Below are 16,848 nucleotides of genomic sequence, written 5' to 3' on the forward strand. Positions count from 1 at the left end.
TATTCTAATTTTGAATAAAAATTAATAAATTTAAAAATTAAAGGGGTGCCCACCATACATGGAACCTGTTCAATTTTTTTTTTCAGCTAACCTATACGTCATGGATAGGGCTTTAAAAAAGACATTACGGTTCCTAAGACCATTTTTCGTCAAAAACAAATGTTAGAAAGATAGACGCTTCCAAAATGGAAAAATAAGTGTCGTCCGCGCCTCTATTTTTTAAAATAAGAGAGTGACAAAACTAAAAAAAATATATGCTGTAGATTTCAATGGAAACTTTCAACGAAAATTGGTTTGAACGAGATATCACTATTAGTTTTTAAGAAATAATACATTTTCAAAAAACGCATATACAACTTTGTCGTTCATACAAACACTATGTAAACCCAAGTTATTTTTTTCTTAAAACATCGATCAAAGTTACAATGCACTACAATAACTTTTATTTTATGTCATCTACTTGCTGCTACGGAACCCTTCATGGGCGAGTCCGCCTCGCACTTGTTTCATTTTTACTGTATACCTAAGAACTTGTATCCTGGTAAATGTATTATATATGTATTTTTATGACGGCACTATCTCTATTGAGTTATTTGTGTAACGATTCGTCTTTTCCGTTTGTTTTTTTAATTTACGGGTTCGATTACTTTGAAATAGTTAACAAGGCGATTTTATTAATATATATGCCGGTTTTAATAATTATAACGTTATGAAGCAGACAAAACTATTTAGACGATATTTTATAAATAGAATTTTTTAAAATTATATCATCTAAACAAAATATATATATAAAACTCAGTGGCGTGCACAGAGATTTGGGAGTAAGGTAGGCAGAATATGTTTGAAAAAAAAATACCAATTTTCATCATTTCCTCGTCTTAAACATTGATAATAATGAGGTCTTTCGCAAGTATTCATTTGAATGAAACTAAAATTATCTCATTATTTTCGGACTACGCGTAATTTATAACTATTATGCAGACGCGATGTCCACAGTGATCACGGTCGCTGCTAAGTAATCGATATGTCGGGAGTATGTAATCCGAATTTATTAGTTTCATATAAACATTGATAATAATCGAACATAATGTGCAAATGAATGTAATGAATCTCTCAACTACCTCTGAGCCACGAAAGTACCTTAAAACGAATACGATCTGAACATCACCGCTTTATAAAAGTTATTTAAATCGAAATATCCAGTGAAGATCCAAACATTATTATTATTTAAAAACAATAGACAAATAACTTATTTGTGTGTACATAACCTATTAGCTGATTAAAACTATCATAATACTTTTTATAAAAAATAATAACATTACCTTTCTTTTAGTTCACTCTCAACTGGTCACACGCATTCCCTTTGTAATTATTTTAATTTTATTATCACAGCTATATTTTTCCATAGTTAGTTAATAAATTAATTCACTATTTACTAATTAGCCAATTAAAACTTTTTCACTTGCGCTTAGAAAGACAAATGACAATATTCAATAATAACAAAATGGCGAAAAAATGTATGAACAGTTTATCGACCAATCAGAGTCCCGTTTCATTTGACAATTAGCGGACTTTCTACGAAATTTTAAACAAAAAAAAGTATGCAGTGCTTCTCGAATACAACCCACACATAGATTTTCGCACACACACATGCAAACATTTCCTGCATACAACACGTGATTTGTAGCTCGTCCTTAACATCATTTGTATGGAAAATAAACACAGAGTAGTTGTGCCTACCGCCGCTCTGGCTGCATAGCGGCGCTAGCAGTTAGCAGCGGCCGATCGAAAATTTTTACATTGATAGATGGTACTTTTAACTAATCGTAAATCAAATGTCATTTTAAATGTCTGTAAACATTCGTTTTTCGTAATGTATGACTAAAAGTATGTAAATAAGAATTAAACAATATAGGTTTAGTTGTTATATGGGTAGGGTATGCAGTGCTTATTTGCATCTATGGAGTGCACGCCACTGATAAAACTAACATTTTGTTTACCATTTTTATCTCGTTTCGTTGGAACTAACATACTTTACAGATTAAGAATTTAAAAATATAAAAACTACATAAATTACGTGAACATACGTCACCAAAACTATTTCTATTCAAATCTTATCTAATATCTATATAATCTAGTTTAATATTATAATATAAATAATATCTATAACGTCAAGACAACAAACCCCGCTCCTGAAGTTTTAATAAAAACACAAATAAAATATAGCATTCATTTAATCAAATGAAATTAATATTACAATTAATAACATCCTCAAAACCGTGAGACGTGTGGATACATTCGTTATAACGGAATTTTATTATTAATAGATCGACAAACGAGCTAGGACAAAAAACATATTATATAATTATACATGTAGTTATTTACAAAACACAATTGGCACGGAAATTATAAATTACTTTAACGTACAGATAAAGATAAAAAAAAAAACTTTAAACAAATCACTTCGAAGCATCTGAGTCGTGAGATTTCTCGTTACGTTCGCTTATTTAATATAATCTTAGTATAATACAATGTATATACACAAAAGTCACTCGCTAAAACAATGAAGGCACCAGTGTGAGGTCGGTGGAGGTTGACTGGAAATGAAAATACAACAATAACACCTGACTCCTCGTGTATGTGAAACTCAGCTTAAATGTATGACACTGTTCATGCATTAAATATGTTTCATGCTTACATCATTAAAACACGATCACTAAACGTCTGTACTCCAAACTATCGCGTTTGTGCCCAGCGCACAAGACGGACAATTCTGTAACACGATAAAATGTTTGCCTTACTATACTGATAACATTTTCATCACGGACGCTCACACGGTCATACTCACAACAATACTCTCAATCGCATTCGCTAGTTGCTCCTCCATAATTTTCACGTCCCCGTGTTCCAGAACTTCCTGAAAATGTGACGAATTTTTTTTTTATATAATTGATATACACATACAAAGTAGGTACAAATTTTTGCTTAACTGGTTCAATTCACACAAACTCAAAGAATAAATGCACACCATACAATAATTTACACTTACTTTAATAAACCTAATTCGTGTACACACACACATACATAATGTACAAAAACGGATACATAAACAACTAGACACACACACACACACACACATACACACACACCACACACACACATAGAACACCTTCTGAAATAGTAATAACTCACAAACACACACATGTACAACACGTATGCTCGCTCACTCACACACACACACACGCACGCACAAGTACCAACCTCTTGGCACATCCTAACAGCTGCTGCTAGTTGCGGCTCAGCGGCTGCTAGTCTTGCGGCTGCGCAAGCGCAACTTACACTGGCCAGCCGAGCAGCGCCTCTCACTACACCAGCATTACCACTATAACTTGGTCCGCCGGTGTAGGATGCCGCAGAACGCTGCCACTCCTAGCATAGTGACGTCACGAGTAACATACCATAATATACATAGATAAAAACTAATAAGTAATTCCTGGAGTAATTTTGAGAATATTTAACTTTATAAACTCCTCACACTTAGATTTATATAAAATATTTTTTGTCCAATAATTGAACGAATTGAAACGAACATAAGTAAGAAGTAAACAATTTCTCAGATAAATAGGTTTTTGTGACAAAAAATCATGAATATCGAAAAGTTAAAGGTATAACCTCAACCACAGTTAGACATTAGTTATTAGACACAGTAACCTATGCAGTAATTAGTTACATGACTTACCTCGCTGTCGGTTTTAGCATCAGCGTCTCCTATGGACCTGATAAGTTCCTTAGATATCGCCATGAGGAGGTAGTTCATGATTTTGGACTTGGCCTCCGCACTGACTTTGCCGTTGACGGGCCCGATGTCGCTGCACAACTGGCTCAAATCCTCGTCAACTGAGTTGTGGATTCTATCGAAGAGATCCTCTATCAGCTGGCTGACTAACTGGTTCCTCATGGACGGACAGGAACATTTTGACTCTGATATATAGCTCATGCTGTGATGCATCCTGCCGTAATCTTTCTTTGGTATGTCTGTGTATATGGAGTACCCCTCGTCGACGTACTCGGTCCTGTCGGGTTTGAGGTCGACTCTGGACGTGTGGTAGGTGTTCCTTAGCGTCTCGCTTCTCAACTCCTCCAGTTCCTCCGTTTTGATGGAGAGCTCGTGGCTCATTGTCTTAACTCTATCGTCGCATTTCCTTTTACATTGATTTAAAGCTTTTTGCGTTAAAGCCAGCTGCTTTTCCAGAGATTCGACCTGAGAACACATTTCTCCTTACATTTGGTTATTTTCCATGCAATATTTACACTTTCCACTATTCCACGCACCGTCTTCGTTAGCCGAGCGATATCTAAGTCTCCGACAAACATGCCATTGTCGTTCGAAAAGCTATTGATATAAAATCAGTTCCCCGGCGTGTCTGAGTGCTGTTAGATTGTTATTTTATATCAATATCTTTTGTTGATCAAAGCCGATATTCATATAAACCTCGCCACCGCGTTAGTCTAATCTACAAGCGCTACTTGATTAGTCTACGACTTATTCTACTCCTGGCAACAAATAACTAAACAAGAAACTACTGAGAAACGAAACGAAATAAAAAGCTATCAAAAATATATAACGCTTAAAACAAATACGTTTCGTTAATACAATATGTTGATATCCGGAAATTATATTAAAACCGGCGTTATGGAAACCGGGTTATAGCTTAAAGAATATTCCCAATATCCAAAGCCGATTATTACAACTTATCCACAATATCTACCTCTTCCTTAAGTTCGCTGTTCGTCACTTCTAACTCTTGATTGTTCTTGCACGCTCTCGTCAGCTCTTTCCTGATGCAGTCCAAGTCTCCTATGTAACATTTCTCAGTTTTCTTGGCGACTTCCTTATGATTCTTCAAATCTTCATCCAACTGCTTATTCGTTTTCCGGAGTTGATCCGTCTCCCTCTGTAATTGAAATAAATCCCTTTTAATATAATGAGTCATCAAACCCAGCCTTGTGTGACCTGGCTGATATTAGTCTAGACAGTATTGATCACTATTATCTGGCTTTGGCTTATATAATCTATGGTTTTAAATCATTTCTTGATAAGTGACTTAAGTACCCAAGTACTGTATTTACCAAAGTTGGTACAAACGTGGGTTAGTTGGATTTATTATTCGGTAACCATAATATACCCATAAACTGTGAGACTCGCGAGTATTCATTGAAATAGAACTAACATAAGGATTTACTGCGCCATCTTAATCATTTTAAATTTTAACTACACACTCCCGACCGTGATGACGGCCAGACGAGATCGCGAACTAAATCCGAATGTATTTGTTTTATTTAACAATATAAACTGTTTTATTTTCAGTACATTTGATGTGTTATCAACTATGTACGGGATCCAAAAGTTGTTTCTTCATACCCACACCCTTAAATACAGGCCGTAAGGAGTGAACTGCAGCAATATATTAATATAAAAACTTAAAAAATTATGCCCCAAAATGAACATAAGTTTGTACATGGAAAATGTATTGAGATATACCTTGAACTTATATTCCAAATCCCTGACAGTGACCTCAGCCTTCTTGGCATCGGCGTCAGCCTTCGCGAACAACGCCGCGAGGTTCGTGTTCTGTACTTTCAGATTCTTCGCATCTCTCTCGGCCTTCTCCAATGCTATTCTCATGCCGGATTCAGATTCTTCTATCTCCCTCAACTTCTTCCTCAGAGGCTCGAAGCAGTTCTTCCACTGATCTCTCTCCTCTTCTAATTTTTTCACCTGGAAAGAATTTTTATCGTTCATGAGACGCAACACTCACAAACAAAATATATTTCTGTAAAATTTAGCGACGCTTCTATATAGTATAGAGAACATCTCAAAAGCTGTAACATTATAGCTAACCAAAAGAAGACACTTTTTGTTTACACTAAGGGCATAAAGGTAATATAAAGAAAATCGCGTCTATTCTTCCACATATCAAAGAGATATCAAACTTTTAGTCATCCAATCCAGTAGAACCCATTCCTCTGTCAACATAAGCCTACCTTTCCCTTCAGCTCTGTCTGTACGGTAGTACAGTCGTGTATTTTCTTCTTGTACCCTCCCTCCATCTCGGCCCACATATCGTCGGCCTGTGTCAGCATGTCCAAGTAGGCTCGCTCCCTCGTCTCCAACTCCTCGATCCTCTGTTGTAACGCCTGCTCGCGCAGCAACAGAGCTTGTAACGTCGACGTATCGGCTGGCAGCTACGAAAATATGAAAGTATTTACATTTTTTTGGAATTGCAAATGAAAATCAATAGCAAAACTTTATATAGGGTGATGCTTAAAAAATTTTATGAGTGACTTTAATTATTATTTTTTGTCCATGAAACTAATATTTTTCGGATCACTTCACGTAAATGATTATTTTAAAAACTACATAATTCCGACGTTTCGGTTACTTTGCAGCAACCGCGATCACGGGCAGACGAGATGTGAATATATCAGACTTGTATGTAGTTTTCAAAATAATAAAATGCGCGTAGTAATCCGAAAAATATTAGTTTCGTTTAAATTAATACTCACGAAAGTCTTAATCTCATTTTTTTTTTTTTGCCAATCCAATAAGATTTGACGAATCAGAATTTTGTTAACTAAAATATCTTTCCTATATTAATGTTCGGTTAAATATCAAGATTTCTATTATCAGATCGAGCTTAAAATTCATTAATGTTATGTGAAGTTAAAATCGTTTCAGCGCCATTTAAAGTCATTTTAGGTTGGCCCATATTTATTGCCTTATTCCTAATAAACAAATAAAATACAAATATTCAAATAATAAAATACCTTTTGATCGTGTTTTTCTTTAGCAATCTTATTTTCTAATTCAACGATTTTATCTTCTATCTTTCCCTTCTTAGCTTCAGCGCAACTAGAAGTCGCCGCAAGTTGTCGCTTAACAGTTTCTAATTCTTCTTCCAACATCTTAACGTTCTGCTCCAATTTCTTCTTCGTTTCCATCGCTTGCTTCTCTACTTCTTTCTTTTCTGATATCAGTCTGTAAATTTGGAATATGTTTTACCTCTCTTATAGGAAAAAAATGTAAAATCTTACAAATAGTACATACGTGGTGATTTGTTTCTGTAGCTGCCTCGTACCCATCGATACATTATCGTTGTAAGCAACCAAAGAATTGCATATTTCGTGTTCCTTATTCCTCTGTTCTATGTGAGCGATTACTGATTTTCTTGTTTGTCCGTATGGACCCATTCGGCTCATTAGAGCATGCTGAAACAATAATAACCCATGAAATTTGGTATCCTACAATTGTTTTCTCTACAAAAAAAATTTGAAAAATCTCGCAAGGTTTTTTTTTTTTTGAAAATGTTCAATAATTTTATCTACCCGTCCGCCGTAAGAGAGAGTGTGTCCAACAGCCTGCACTATATTCCACATGATGAGAGCCGGTATAGCCTTTTCCAAGCCCTCGAGTCTAGATAATAATTCAGCCTGGAAATAAAACATATGATTTAAACAAAAATTCACTTCGTTAAACAAGACATTTACAGGCAACAATCTCACAAGAATTTATCCAAACCAGATCTAATACATGTACTGTGCCGACCAATAATAGAAAGTGGAACAATATTCTACATATTATTCAAAGACAATAGACATTCCTGTCAACTGTAAACGTTTGTTTAGCAGCAAATGTTAATACAATTACTATAACTTTATACTGGATATGGAAAACATTTTGCAAAACATGCAGGCTATGGACTTTTGATATTTTTTGGACTTCATATAGAGATTCCAATTAGAGAGATATCTAGTCGTGTATTAAGCAAAAAGACTGTAATACCTATACAAAGGTCTTTTTCTTACTACTTACTTAGAGAAAAATTATATGGAATGAATGGATTTTAGACAAATACAAGAGCGAAATAGCAATAGGGGCTATAAAAAGTTAGAAAGAGACATCATACCTCTCTGGCTCTTAAGGCGCACTCCTTGTCAGCGAGCTGCGCTGCCAGTCGCTCGGCCTGGGCTCGGGAACATTCGCGTTGTTCAGTCATGTCGCGGAGGGTCGCAGAACACAGCTCATACTCCATCTCTAACCTACAACACAGAATCATTTATATTGAAAGTTTGATGAAATTGATTAAGGAAGAAGATGGCAAAGTGATTTATACAAATAGACATACAGTAAAAAATATATGCGTGAGTTAAAATCTTATTGAATTTATAAGTACGAAAGTTTGTTATCATGTTTGTTGCTCTTTGAAGTAATAATATGAACGGAATTTCATGACAATTTTCAACAGATTACAATATTTTGGACAGCAGAACAGTATAAAGGCTATAATTTGTCCCTTAATTCTTTGCAGTTCTTTGAGGTTACCCTGACATATACATGGAATGATGGTATAAATTATATTGCACTATAACCCATCACGAAAGTATATATAAATAACGTGTCATGACACAGGCGACAGATGTCTCTGGTGATCGGTTCATATATAGCTTGTATTAAATATACAGTAAACATATCTCGCTGAAAACAATAGCTTTGACAATATCACCAAAAAATGGTATAATAGAATTAAGATCAAGAAAAAAGGACAGAACTAGATAAGTTAAGGATCGTAAACTATTTGGATACTTAGACTCTAAAGAATTGTGGGCAAATATTTAATAGACATACTGTTGCCAATGTAGACGTGTGTCGTTTTCTATTTCTTCCAGTTCACAGAACTCCTCTTCTAACCTGTCGTACTTGTCTTGAAGGTCTGATACTTGATTTTCTAATTCCTGTTGATTATTAATGATTTAGCTTTACATATCTCAAAGTCAAACTTGATTAATTTATGAATATTCTATTTTGATGTATAAGTTACCTGTATTCTGTTTTCCAACTGATATTCCTTTTGAAGTCTCTTCGCTAACTTCGCCTCTTTCACGTCTGAAGCCGCTTCGTATATCGAAATCTTCCCTTCCAAAAACTTAAGCCTCCTCTCGTAATACTGTTTGTGTTTCTTGCCCAACTTAACGCATTTACACTCTAGATTATCTTCGTCCTTGAGCGTCCTATTCCTAACACCCTGCTTCTCTAACTTTTCCCTTATACTATTCAGTCGTTGTATTTCAGTGTTCAGTTCACCGCTGAACTCAAAGCTCTCGTTGTCGGTTTGTGTACCCTTGCTTTCAGATTCGACTTCTTCAAAAATACCGCTCTCTTGTAAAATGTTATTTGGTTTCCTTTCATCGCAGAGACTTTCTAATGATGATTTATATCCCTTCTGTTGGTAAGGTGTGACTGTTGCGATTGCTTTGTGGGTTTTGTGCAGAGGAATATCTATATCCAATTTTTGTCTCAGATCACATATTCTCCTTGGTTTTGACTGAAAATATATTTTTATGATATAACTTGTATAAAGGACATTGTTTGTTGTGACTCTTATAACAGACGTCAATGTTTTTCGTTTTTATTAAACCCAAAAAGTTTTCAAGACAAACTATTATAAAGTAATCATAATTTAACGTTTAATCCTTCCAATATTATTAAAGGTTGTGAAAAAATGTTTATCTCTTTTTTCCATAAAAAGTAACAGACAGATTTTGATGAAAGTTTGCAGTATACTGGAAACTTTTATCAAAATCAATCATTCTATGGAATATACATGAGAACAACATATGGGCTCTAATTTATCCCGGACCTTCACGAAGTACCTTCGGGATCACGGCAGAAAAGTTGTATCTTGTTTGAAATCACGTTGGTACCAATTCTGACTTCAACACTGAGGTCAAAAAACAATTTGTATATTAAAAATGTAAAGAGAGAATCTTAAAACTCACCTGAAAGCATTCATCTTCACTGACCGAACTGCTTAACGCTTGGAAGTTATACAGCATCATGAGTACTTGTTCCAAACAATTCCTATCTTCAACGGAGACAGCGTTAAGTATCATCTGTTCCAAATGATCTTTCACCGGGTTGCTTTTAAGCGAGTCGCTTTCGGAATTCTCCATAATCTCTTGAGCTTTAGCAAAGTCTTCCTTGAAGTCATTGTGTGCGTGTCTTTTTGGATTCGGACTGCTTGGTACATGTGGGGATTTGTAACCGGAGTCCATCCGTTTGAGCTCTGGTGACGCGGAGTCTTTGATCCGAGAGCCAGGGGACACGCAGCCAGAATCAGAGTCCGTTAGATTCTCCCTAGCACCCTGTTTTGATTTACATTTTATAAATGCCTGCCCATATAAAGAGGTAATTGCAGATGACATTTCTAACATAACAAATTCCAAATCCACGTTCTTATACAATATATAAAGCGAAACTATGTGTGATGTAATATATAAATGGAATATTTGGTTTGTTTTCAATATATTTTATAACAGCTTCAACGTTTCCTACTTTGAAGTTAAAGGATGAATGACAATATGCTTATTTTAACATCGAGCGTGGGCAATTTTTTTAGAAGTTTTCCCTCCTACATGTCTTTACGCGCTTAAAATGGCATAGTTATGCAAGGTATAACCATTGAGTTAATTTGTTTATGAAAACAAAATGTTTAAGATTGGTCCAGATAGAGATATAAGATTTCCTTATAGGAGCAACAAAAAATATTACAGGAAAAAAAATTATACTAAGTAAATACATCGCAGAAGGCATAACCGTTTATTTTGAACGATAAATATGTTTTTCGGTATTGTTGCTAGCTGTTTAGAACCGGCATTTTAAAACATGTTTTTTCATTTATTTCAAGAAAGCGTTACATAATACGTTGCTTCAAAATTGCTAATCGGGAAGCAATTAGAGTAACAATATAATTAACTTTAATTTGAATTTATTATGAAATGCAAGTAACGGATAGATAACCACAATCGAGATTTCATCTTCGCATTAAAAGTTATAGTACTATTAACTTATTTTCATATACATATTTCTAAAAGTTATTTAGGCTCAGTTATTTAGCATTGCAAGTTAACAAAGTATTGTCACAGAAGAATCTTTTGACGAGCTGTAACAAAGGCTTTACGTTGAGGTTTGAATTACTTTAGATAAATTTAATTAATATTTCATTTCATTTAATATTACGTAATTAATATTTTATATAAAATATATAATATTATTCCATATAAGATTTATAAAATAGTTAACACGAATACTCAATAATTCTCCACAACAATATTACCTAGAATGAAACGTAATTTTGTTTAATCGCTTACGCGTTATGTTTACTTAAAATCTGTTACGTATTAAGATCTAAGCCTACCGTACGTTTGAAGGATAACATCCGATACGCATTACAACACCAGTCTTTGCACAAATAGACTTTAATTATCGCAAACGGAAATGGGAAACGGTGGTTTATGACGTCACTAACACCAACAGTTACCTATTATAATATCTAGCATATAAGTCGGTGTAACATACAATGGAATATATATTCTCAACAAAAACAGACATAACTTATTCACTTTATAAAACATTAGCATATAAATAATGATAATTAAATTCAAATTTATTCTCATTCATTTAAATCCATACTGTTGGTATTTTTGTTATATATTACAATTTATAACTAAGAACTAGCAAGTGACATAAACAGGAATTAATTGTCAATACTCGTACTTGAAAGACCTTGATTATATCCTTTCGAACTAATGTCTGAGATAACTGAGATTCTCTAACAATGTTATAAGTAGTGCCTAACACTAATCTTCTCTCATGACATCTTTCATTCACGGTCTGATTGATATATATAGTGATGATCTTTAATAAAATTGCTTATGCGGATGTTGGTCTACTTCGATTTATAAAAAATGTTTAGATACTTAAGTTTTAATCTCATTTTATATAAATAAATGTGTTTGTTTGTTAACAACAATAATTATAAGTAAGTGATGAAAACATAAAAAATTGTATGCATTAAATATGCCTCATTACATTGAAATGTAAATATAATTCGTTGAACTTTTACATAACGACATACATACGTCTTTTCTTATTAGTATAATTGAATAAAGACAAATACTTCAAGTCATAAATACGAATGATGTACACACAAGGTGTTCCGACTGAGGTGACATCATGAAAAGGTTCGTGCTAATAAGCAGATATGTTAGGAATTGCGAATTTTATATCTTTTAAAACTATTTTCTCATGTGATGTCTATTACGTTGGATAAAACAAAATATATAGTTAATTATAACTGCTAGTTTTGAATATTATTACTCTTTGGACATCATATAGACAGTTCATTGTGCCATTAAGCGCACTGGGAGTATTCGATGCGCGTTACAGGAAGTAGAGTCGTGGATCCCAATATAAGTCAACGGAAATACACCTCTTATGATTTTAATCATATAATACATTAAAACATTAATATTTTAAATATAATCTTGTTTAAAATTGATAGTCCAAGAAAATTTCAGAGCTCGTTAACTTTGTTTTGCGTCGTTGGATAAAACCTTCAAAGTAAAGGCCATTTAAACAAAACATTACAACATAAAGATCATCACTAATCGTTTCTTTATACATCTATATAGCAAAAACTACTTAGTTAATGTTAGTTAAAAATCCATAATAATCCTTAAACTTTCATAATAAATTCAAATCAATACGATAGCGCGAAACAATTACGAGGAAAAAAACCTAAGGTTATACCGACTGTTTATGGGAATGCTAGATACATACCAAATCACAAATCATCATCACATATCACATCACGCCTTATCACACACATCACATCACCTTATCAGGCGCGGCGTCTTCGAGCTCCAGCAGCCTGAACTCCATCAGTTCGAGTTGATCGCGCGCGTCTCTCAGCGCGTCTGACAGCCGCGTGCATTGCCCGCACTGTGGCCATCGAGACTTAGAATTATACACTCAAGGTTTCACTTTCCAATTAGGTTATTATAACAGTTTTACTAATTAATGACAATGTTCTATATTGTTATCATATTATCTTGTTACGCTCAAGATATAGATCGAGTGTTAAGAAAATTTTAAATTGATTTAATTATTTACTTTTTGTTTCGTATTCTTCCATTATTAGGTGATTAGAGTTGGTATTATGTATACCTTAATGTGTAATTTATGATAATGTGATAGAAGTAATTGTCGAGAGCTTGGTAACCCTACATCACAATGGTTGTGACGCAAGCACTGTCAATAGTTTAGTGGGTGACAAGGTATCGCAATCGCGGCATTAGCGTTCTGAGCGATGACTCTCATGACTCCAAGGACGGCGGCAAATACCAAATGACGATATATGTCAATATTTAAACTGTGCGTTTTTTGTTCGTGAGACACTCGCGAGTGCATAGTTTGATAGTTCCTGTTAATTTATAACATATATAGTTTTTATGACTATCAAAAATAGACGAAACCATAGGTGTTTGGAGTGAAAATAAATCAGTAGAATACAAAGTAAATTAAGAACATACAAATGGAAACCCTCTAAGGTGCAACAGATAAGCTCTTTAATACTTTATATAAATGTCGTTATAGGTTAACGTAGCTCTGTCAAATCAAAGAAACGTTTTGAAGAAACGAAGGTTTATTGAACTGTTATGTTTAAATTAATAAATGATTTTTTGGATATTAATGTAGGGATCATCAATAAATTAATTCACCTGAATTCCAAAGACTTTTAAACCCTCCCCCCTTCCTCGTCACTATTCGTCACATTTTCATAAGGGCGCCCCTGACGTTAATTAACAGATTTTTACATTTTATGCTGAGTTATTATAACGCCGTTTTTAAAGTAAAAGGAATGTTGAGTTATTTATTTACCCATTAATATCGTCGAGTTTGATTGTTTAAAATTTTAAAATGTGACATTACAAAGCTTCTCCTTCAATCGCCTGGCTATTGTCACACAATGTCACATTCCAGTGATAACCTACCTCTCTTCAAACGCGTGACTTAATTTGTGGATGACCCTCCTTATAGCAAATCTTATCAGAATAAGATGAGTCAGTGGGAAGTAAAAATTCCAAGTTTGTTTGTTGCGTTTGGGTTAGGAAGATACAAACAAAAAGAAAATAATTATAATACAGAATAATTTTAAAACTCGTAACATTTTAGTATCGTAAGACTGTTGAAAATATTATTTTGAATATTTATTGAAGGACTTCGTCTGTTTCATAAGGAATTGTACGTAATTGGTTATCAATGTATGTCAAACGATACTTACCCACATTTCGTTGAGAGGTTGAGGGGAAAGAGAGGCTGGAGCAGACGACACAGCGGAGTCTTCGTCCGACGGACCCTCCTGAATGATAAATCGAAAATCATATATGCATATACTAGTGTTCATAATTATCTTCCAAAGAATACATTGCCATTTCATTGAATTTATTTTATATAATTTCATAATGTTTTTAGGAAGTAAAACTCCAAAGTAAAGCCTCTATGTTCATTATTCTACATTAAATCGTTTCAGATTTTATCGATAGTCATAAAGCACTAGTAGATAATTTGAATATAGATACAAATAGTTAATTTATTTTAAGTGAAAGTAACTTACTGTATTGAATATAGACTTTTGTTTCAATAGTAATATTTTCAAAACATATTTCTTGTTTTTTTTTTCAAACATGTATCTAAACATTTTTCACCTACCTTCTAAAAATGATACAATAAGAATGTCATAGATATGTTTCGTCAGCTGGTCATATAACTTTAAAATGATCAGCACATAGACTATTGTTATGTATCGCAATGAAAGTATGCAGTTTCCTTAACATTGTTGCCATAAAACTACGTCTTTACCTACTATGGTTAGACACGTGCGTTATGAGTAATGTTTTTGGTATGATACAACTATGAACCATCATATATTTTTAATATTCTATGAATCTATTAAAACTTACCCTGTAGAATGTTTCTTTGCGATGTTGTATGTCTGTTTTCAAAACTTCCCTGTTATTCTTCTCTTTTGTCTGAAACAGATTGACATGTTAGTATAATATATATGCATATATAAAATAAAGTGAATTTATTTACATGTTACAAATTATTTCAATGGGTTGTTTTGTTTGGTGTATATACGTAAGAAATTATGTTCTAAGCATAAAAACGAAAAGACTGTCAGTATGATATGATGATATGATTATAAAGCTCCGTCTGGAGTTTAAAGAGGTTTAGAAACTAGGGAAGGTATGAACAACTGTGTAGATGACAGAAGGCTTTTCATGTACCTTACATATCATTAATATTATAGTAACATGTCAAATTATATCATATGATTATTATACTATTTTATTGTTCTGATAATTCAGTGCAATATACAATCAATCAGGCTAACTAGGCCGCCCTGATGAGCCCACCTTTCTATAGACTTTCGCTAATCAAGTGTAGATCTGTATCAGAATACGAACATACCTTACACTTTATAGGTTAGTCATTACTATGAATAAATTGAATTGAAACAACATAAAAATCACGTTTCTTGTAAGAGTTTTATAATGTTGATGTTTATGTTAATGTCTTTAATACAATTATTTTATTATTTTTGCTTAACTAATTATCTTTTTATGATTTAAGTCATTCAATCTATTCAAAGCCTCATATTTGTATTACGCAACAGAATTATATTACAAATTAAATTCTCATCTGTAGTCATCTCTTGGAGGCGATGAGATTTCGACCGTTTTTCATAGATTCGGTCGCAACAATTACTTTCACTGTAATGTTAACAGCATCTCTTTGTTTAGACATAATAAAGATCCAATATTATACCTTAAAAAAATACAACAATTTCTGTATAAATTCTGATGTTATGATTTCTAGGAATTTTATTTTTACATCAAAACTTTTATTCGATGTCTTATAAAACGATCTATGTAAGAACAAATTGATATAAAAATATATATCAATACATTTTTAAAAAGCTTTGGTTAAATCACATTAACTAATTTATTAAATACTTTAATATATTTTAAATACTACGTGCTATAGTTCGTTGTAGTGTGAATGTATTTAAAGGTATTTTAAACCATTCTGGTAACATTCATAGTATTCCACTCATATATTTGTAAATCCTCGTCTGTCTGAATCGCCAATTCGCCCTAGTTCCCAGCCTGTTTAATAGGAAGCCGTGACTTGAACTATACAGGTTATGTGCAATTTGTTTTGGCTCTGTACTGACTCGTTGTTAACGATATCTGTTATTGAACAGAACACTTATAATGAATTCTATATTATTCTAAATGATTATTAAATAAAAATTTATAATAATAAAATAATATTTATACTTTAAGGTTAATTTAATATAACAAAAATTGAGAATAAATTTTTATAAGATAGATTTATTTCTGTAAATAGAAATATATATATAAAATTTAAATTATTTGCATATAAATAAAAGCTTTATACCCCGTTGTGTTTGATGTAATCTTAAAGTGTTGTAGTCTAATAAATTATGATGTTACGATAAAAATGATTTTAATACATATACCTATATTTTTATTTGCAACCGTTAATAGTTTATAATAAATCGCTAATGCGACTCAATATATCGATAATTCAGTTCGGACGAAATATTTCAAACGGTATCGTAACATAAATCTAGTGATACCTGTATATAGTTTGCTTTTATATCGATGGCGATAAATTTTAATGAACACAGAAGGCGCCGCTCTATACTAGCACAACGAGACCAGTGTTTCTCAATATTTTGTATTATATTCGTAATGAAAAACATTTTTATAGTTCACAAAAATTTTTTAATTATTCAAATAGTTTTAGATATATAATGATATCGAGCACTTTCGCGAGTATTCATTTAAATAAAACTAATATTTTTCTGATTTATTATTTCAAATAGATTAAAATGTGGATAAATAAACTTATGTGCA

The 16,848-nt window shown here is 33.0% G+C and overlaps 1 protein-coding gene and 1 long non-coding RNA gene across 5 annotated transcripts in view; one reads left to right on the top strand and one right to left on the bottom strand.

Moving 5' to 3' along the window:
• Window positions 1-2,216: 2,216 nt before the first annotated feature.
• The window catches only part of LOC116769413 (rootletin), a 76,228-nt gene continuing 61,596 nt past the window's right edge, over window positions 2,217-16,848 (bottom strand). The window contains exons 6-23 of one of the 4 annotated variants that reach the window (XM_061522433.1): window positions 14,863-14,931; window positions 14,184-14,261; window positions 12,737-12,856; window positions 9,838-10,203; window positions 8,880-9,383; window positions 8,687-8,793; window positions 7,968-8,100; window positions 7,387-7,491; window positions 7,109-7,269; window positions 6,829-7,039; window positions 6,046-6,246; window positions 5,543-5,779; window positions 4,770-4,955; window positions 3,740-4,261; window positions 3,262-3,429; window positions 2,849-2,917; window positions 2,699-2,773; window positions 2,217-2,597 (exon numbers count right to left, since the gene is read on the bottom strand). In XM_061522433.1, coding sequence (XP_061378417.1) covers window positions 2,717-2,773; window positions 2,849-2,917; window positions 3,262-3,429; window positions 3,740-4,261; window positions 4,770-4,955; window positions 5,543-5,779; window positions 6,046-6,246; window positions 6,829-7,039; window positions 7,109-7,269; window positions 7,387-7,491; window positions 7,968-8,100; window positions 8,687-8,793; window positions 8,880-9,383; window positions 9,838-10,203; window positions 12,737-12,856; window positions 14,184-14,261; window positions 14,863-14,931 — 3,294 coding nt within the window. In that variant the 3' untranslated portion in view covers window positions 2,217-2,597; window positions 2,699-2,716. Of the gene's footprint in view, window positions 2,625-2,698; window positions 2,774-2,848; window positions 2,918-3,261; window positions 3,430-3,739; window positions 4,262-4,769; window positions 4,956-5,542; window positions 5,780-6,045; window positions 6,247-6,828; window positions 7,040-7,108; window positions 7,270-7,386; window positions 7,492-7,967; window positions 8,101-8,686; window positions 8,794-8,879; window positions 9,384-9,837; window positions 10,204-12,736; window positions 12,857-14,183; window positions 14,262-14,862; window positions 14,932-16,848 lie in introns of all 4 variants that reach the window. The other 3 variants (XM_061522434.1, XM_061522435.1, XM_061522436.1) reach the window with 3 other exon arrangements.
• LOC133319143 (uncharacterized) lies at window positions 12,840-14,564 on the top strand. Its single transcript, XR_009752832.1, has 2 exons — window positions 12,840-13,449; window positions 14,119-14,564. It is a non-coding gene; the product is annotated as an uncharacterized LOC133319143 (long non-coding RNA).

The sequence above is a fragment of the Danaus plexippus genome, chromosome 14, assembly GCF_018135715.1.
Source record: "Danaus plexippus chromosome 14, MEX_DaPlex, whole genome shotgun sequence".
NCBI classification, from domain to species: Eukaryota; Metazoa; Arthropoda; class Insecta; order Lepidoptera; family Nymphalidae; genus Danaus; species Danaus plexippus.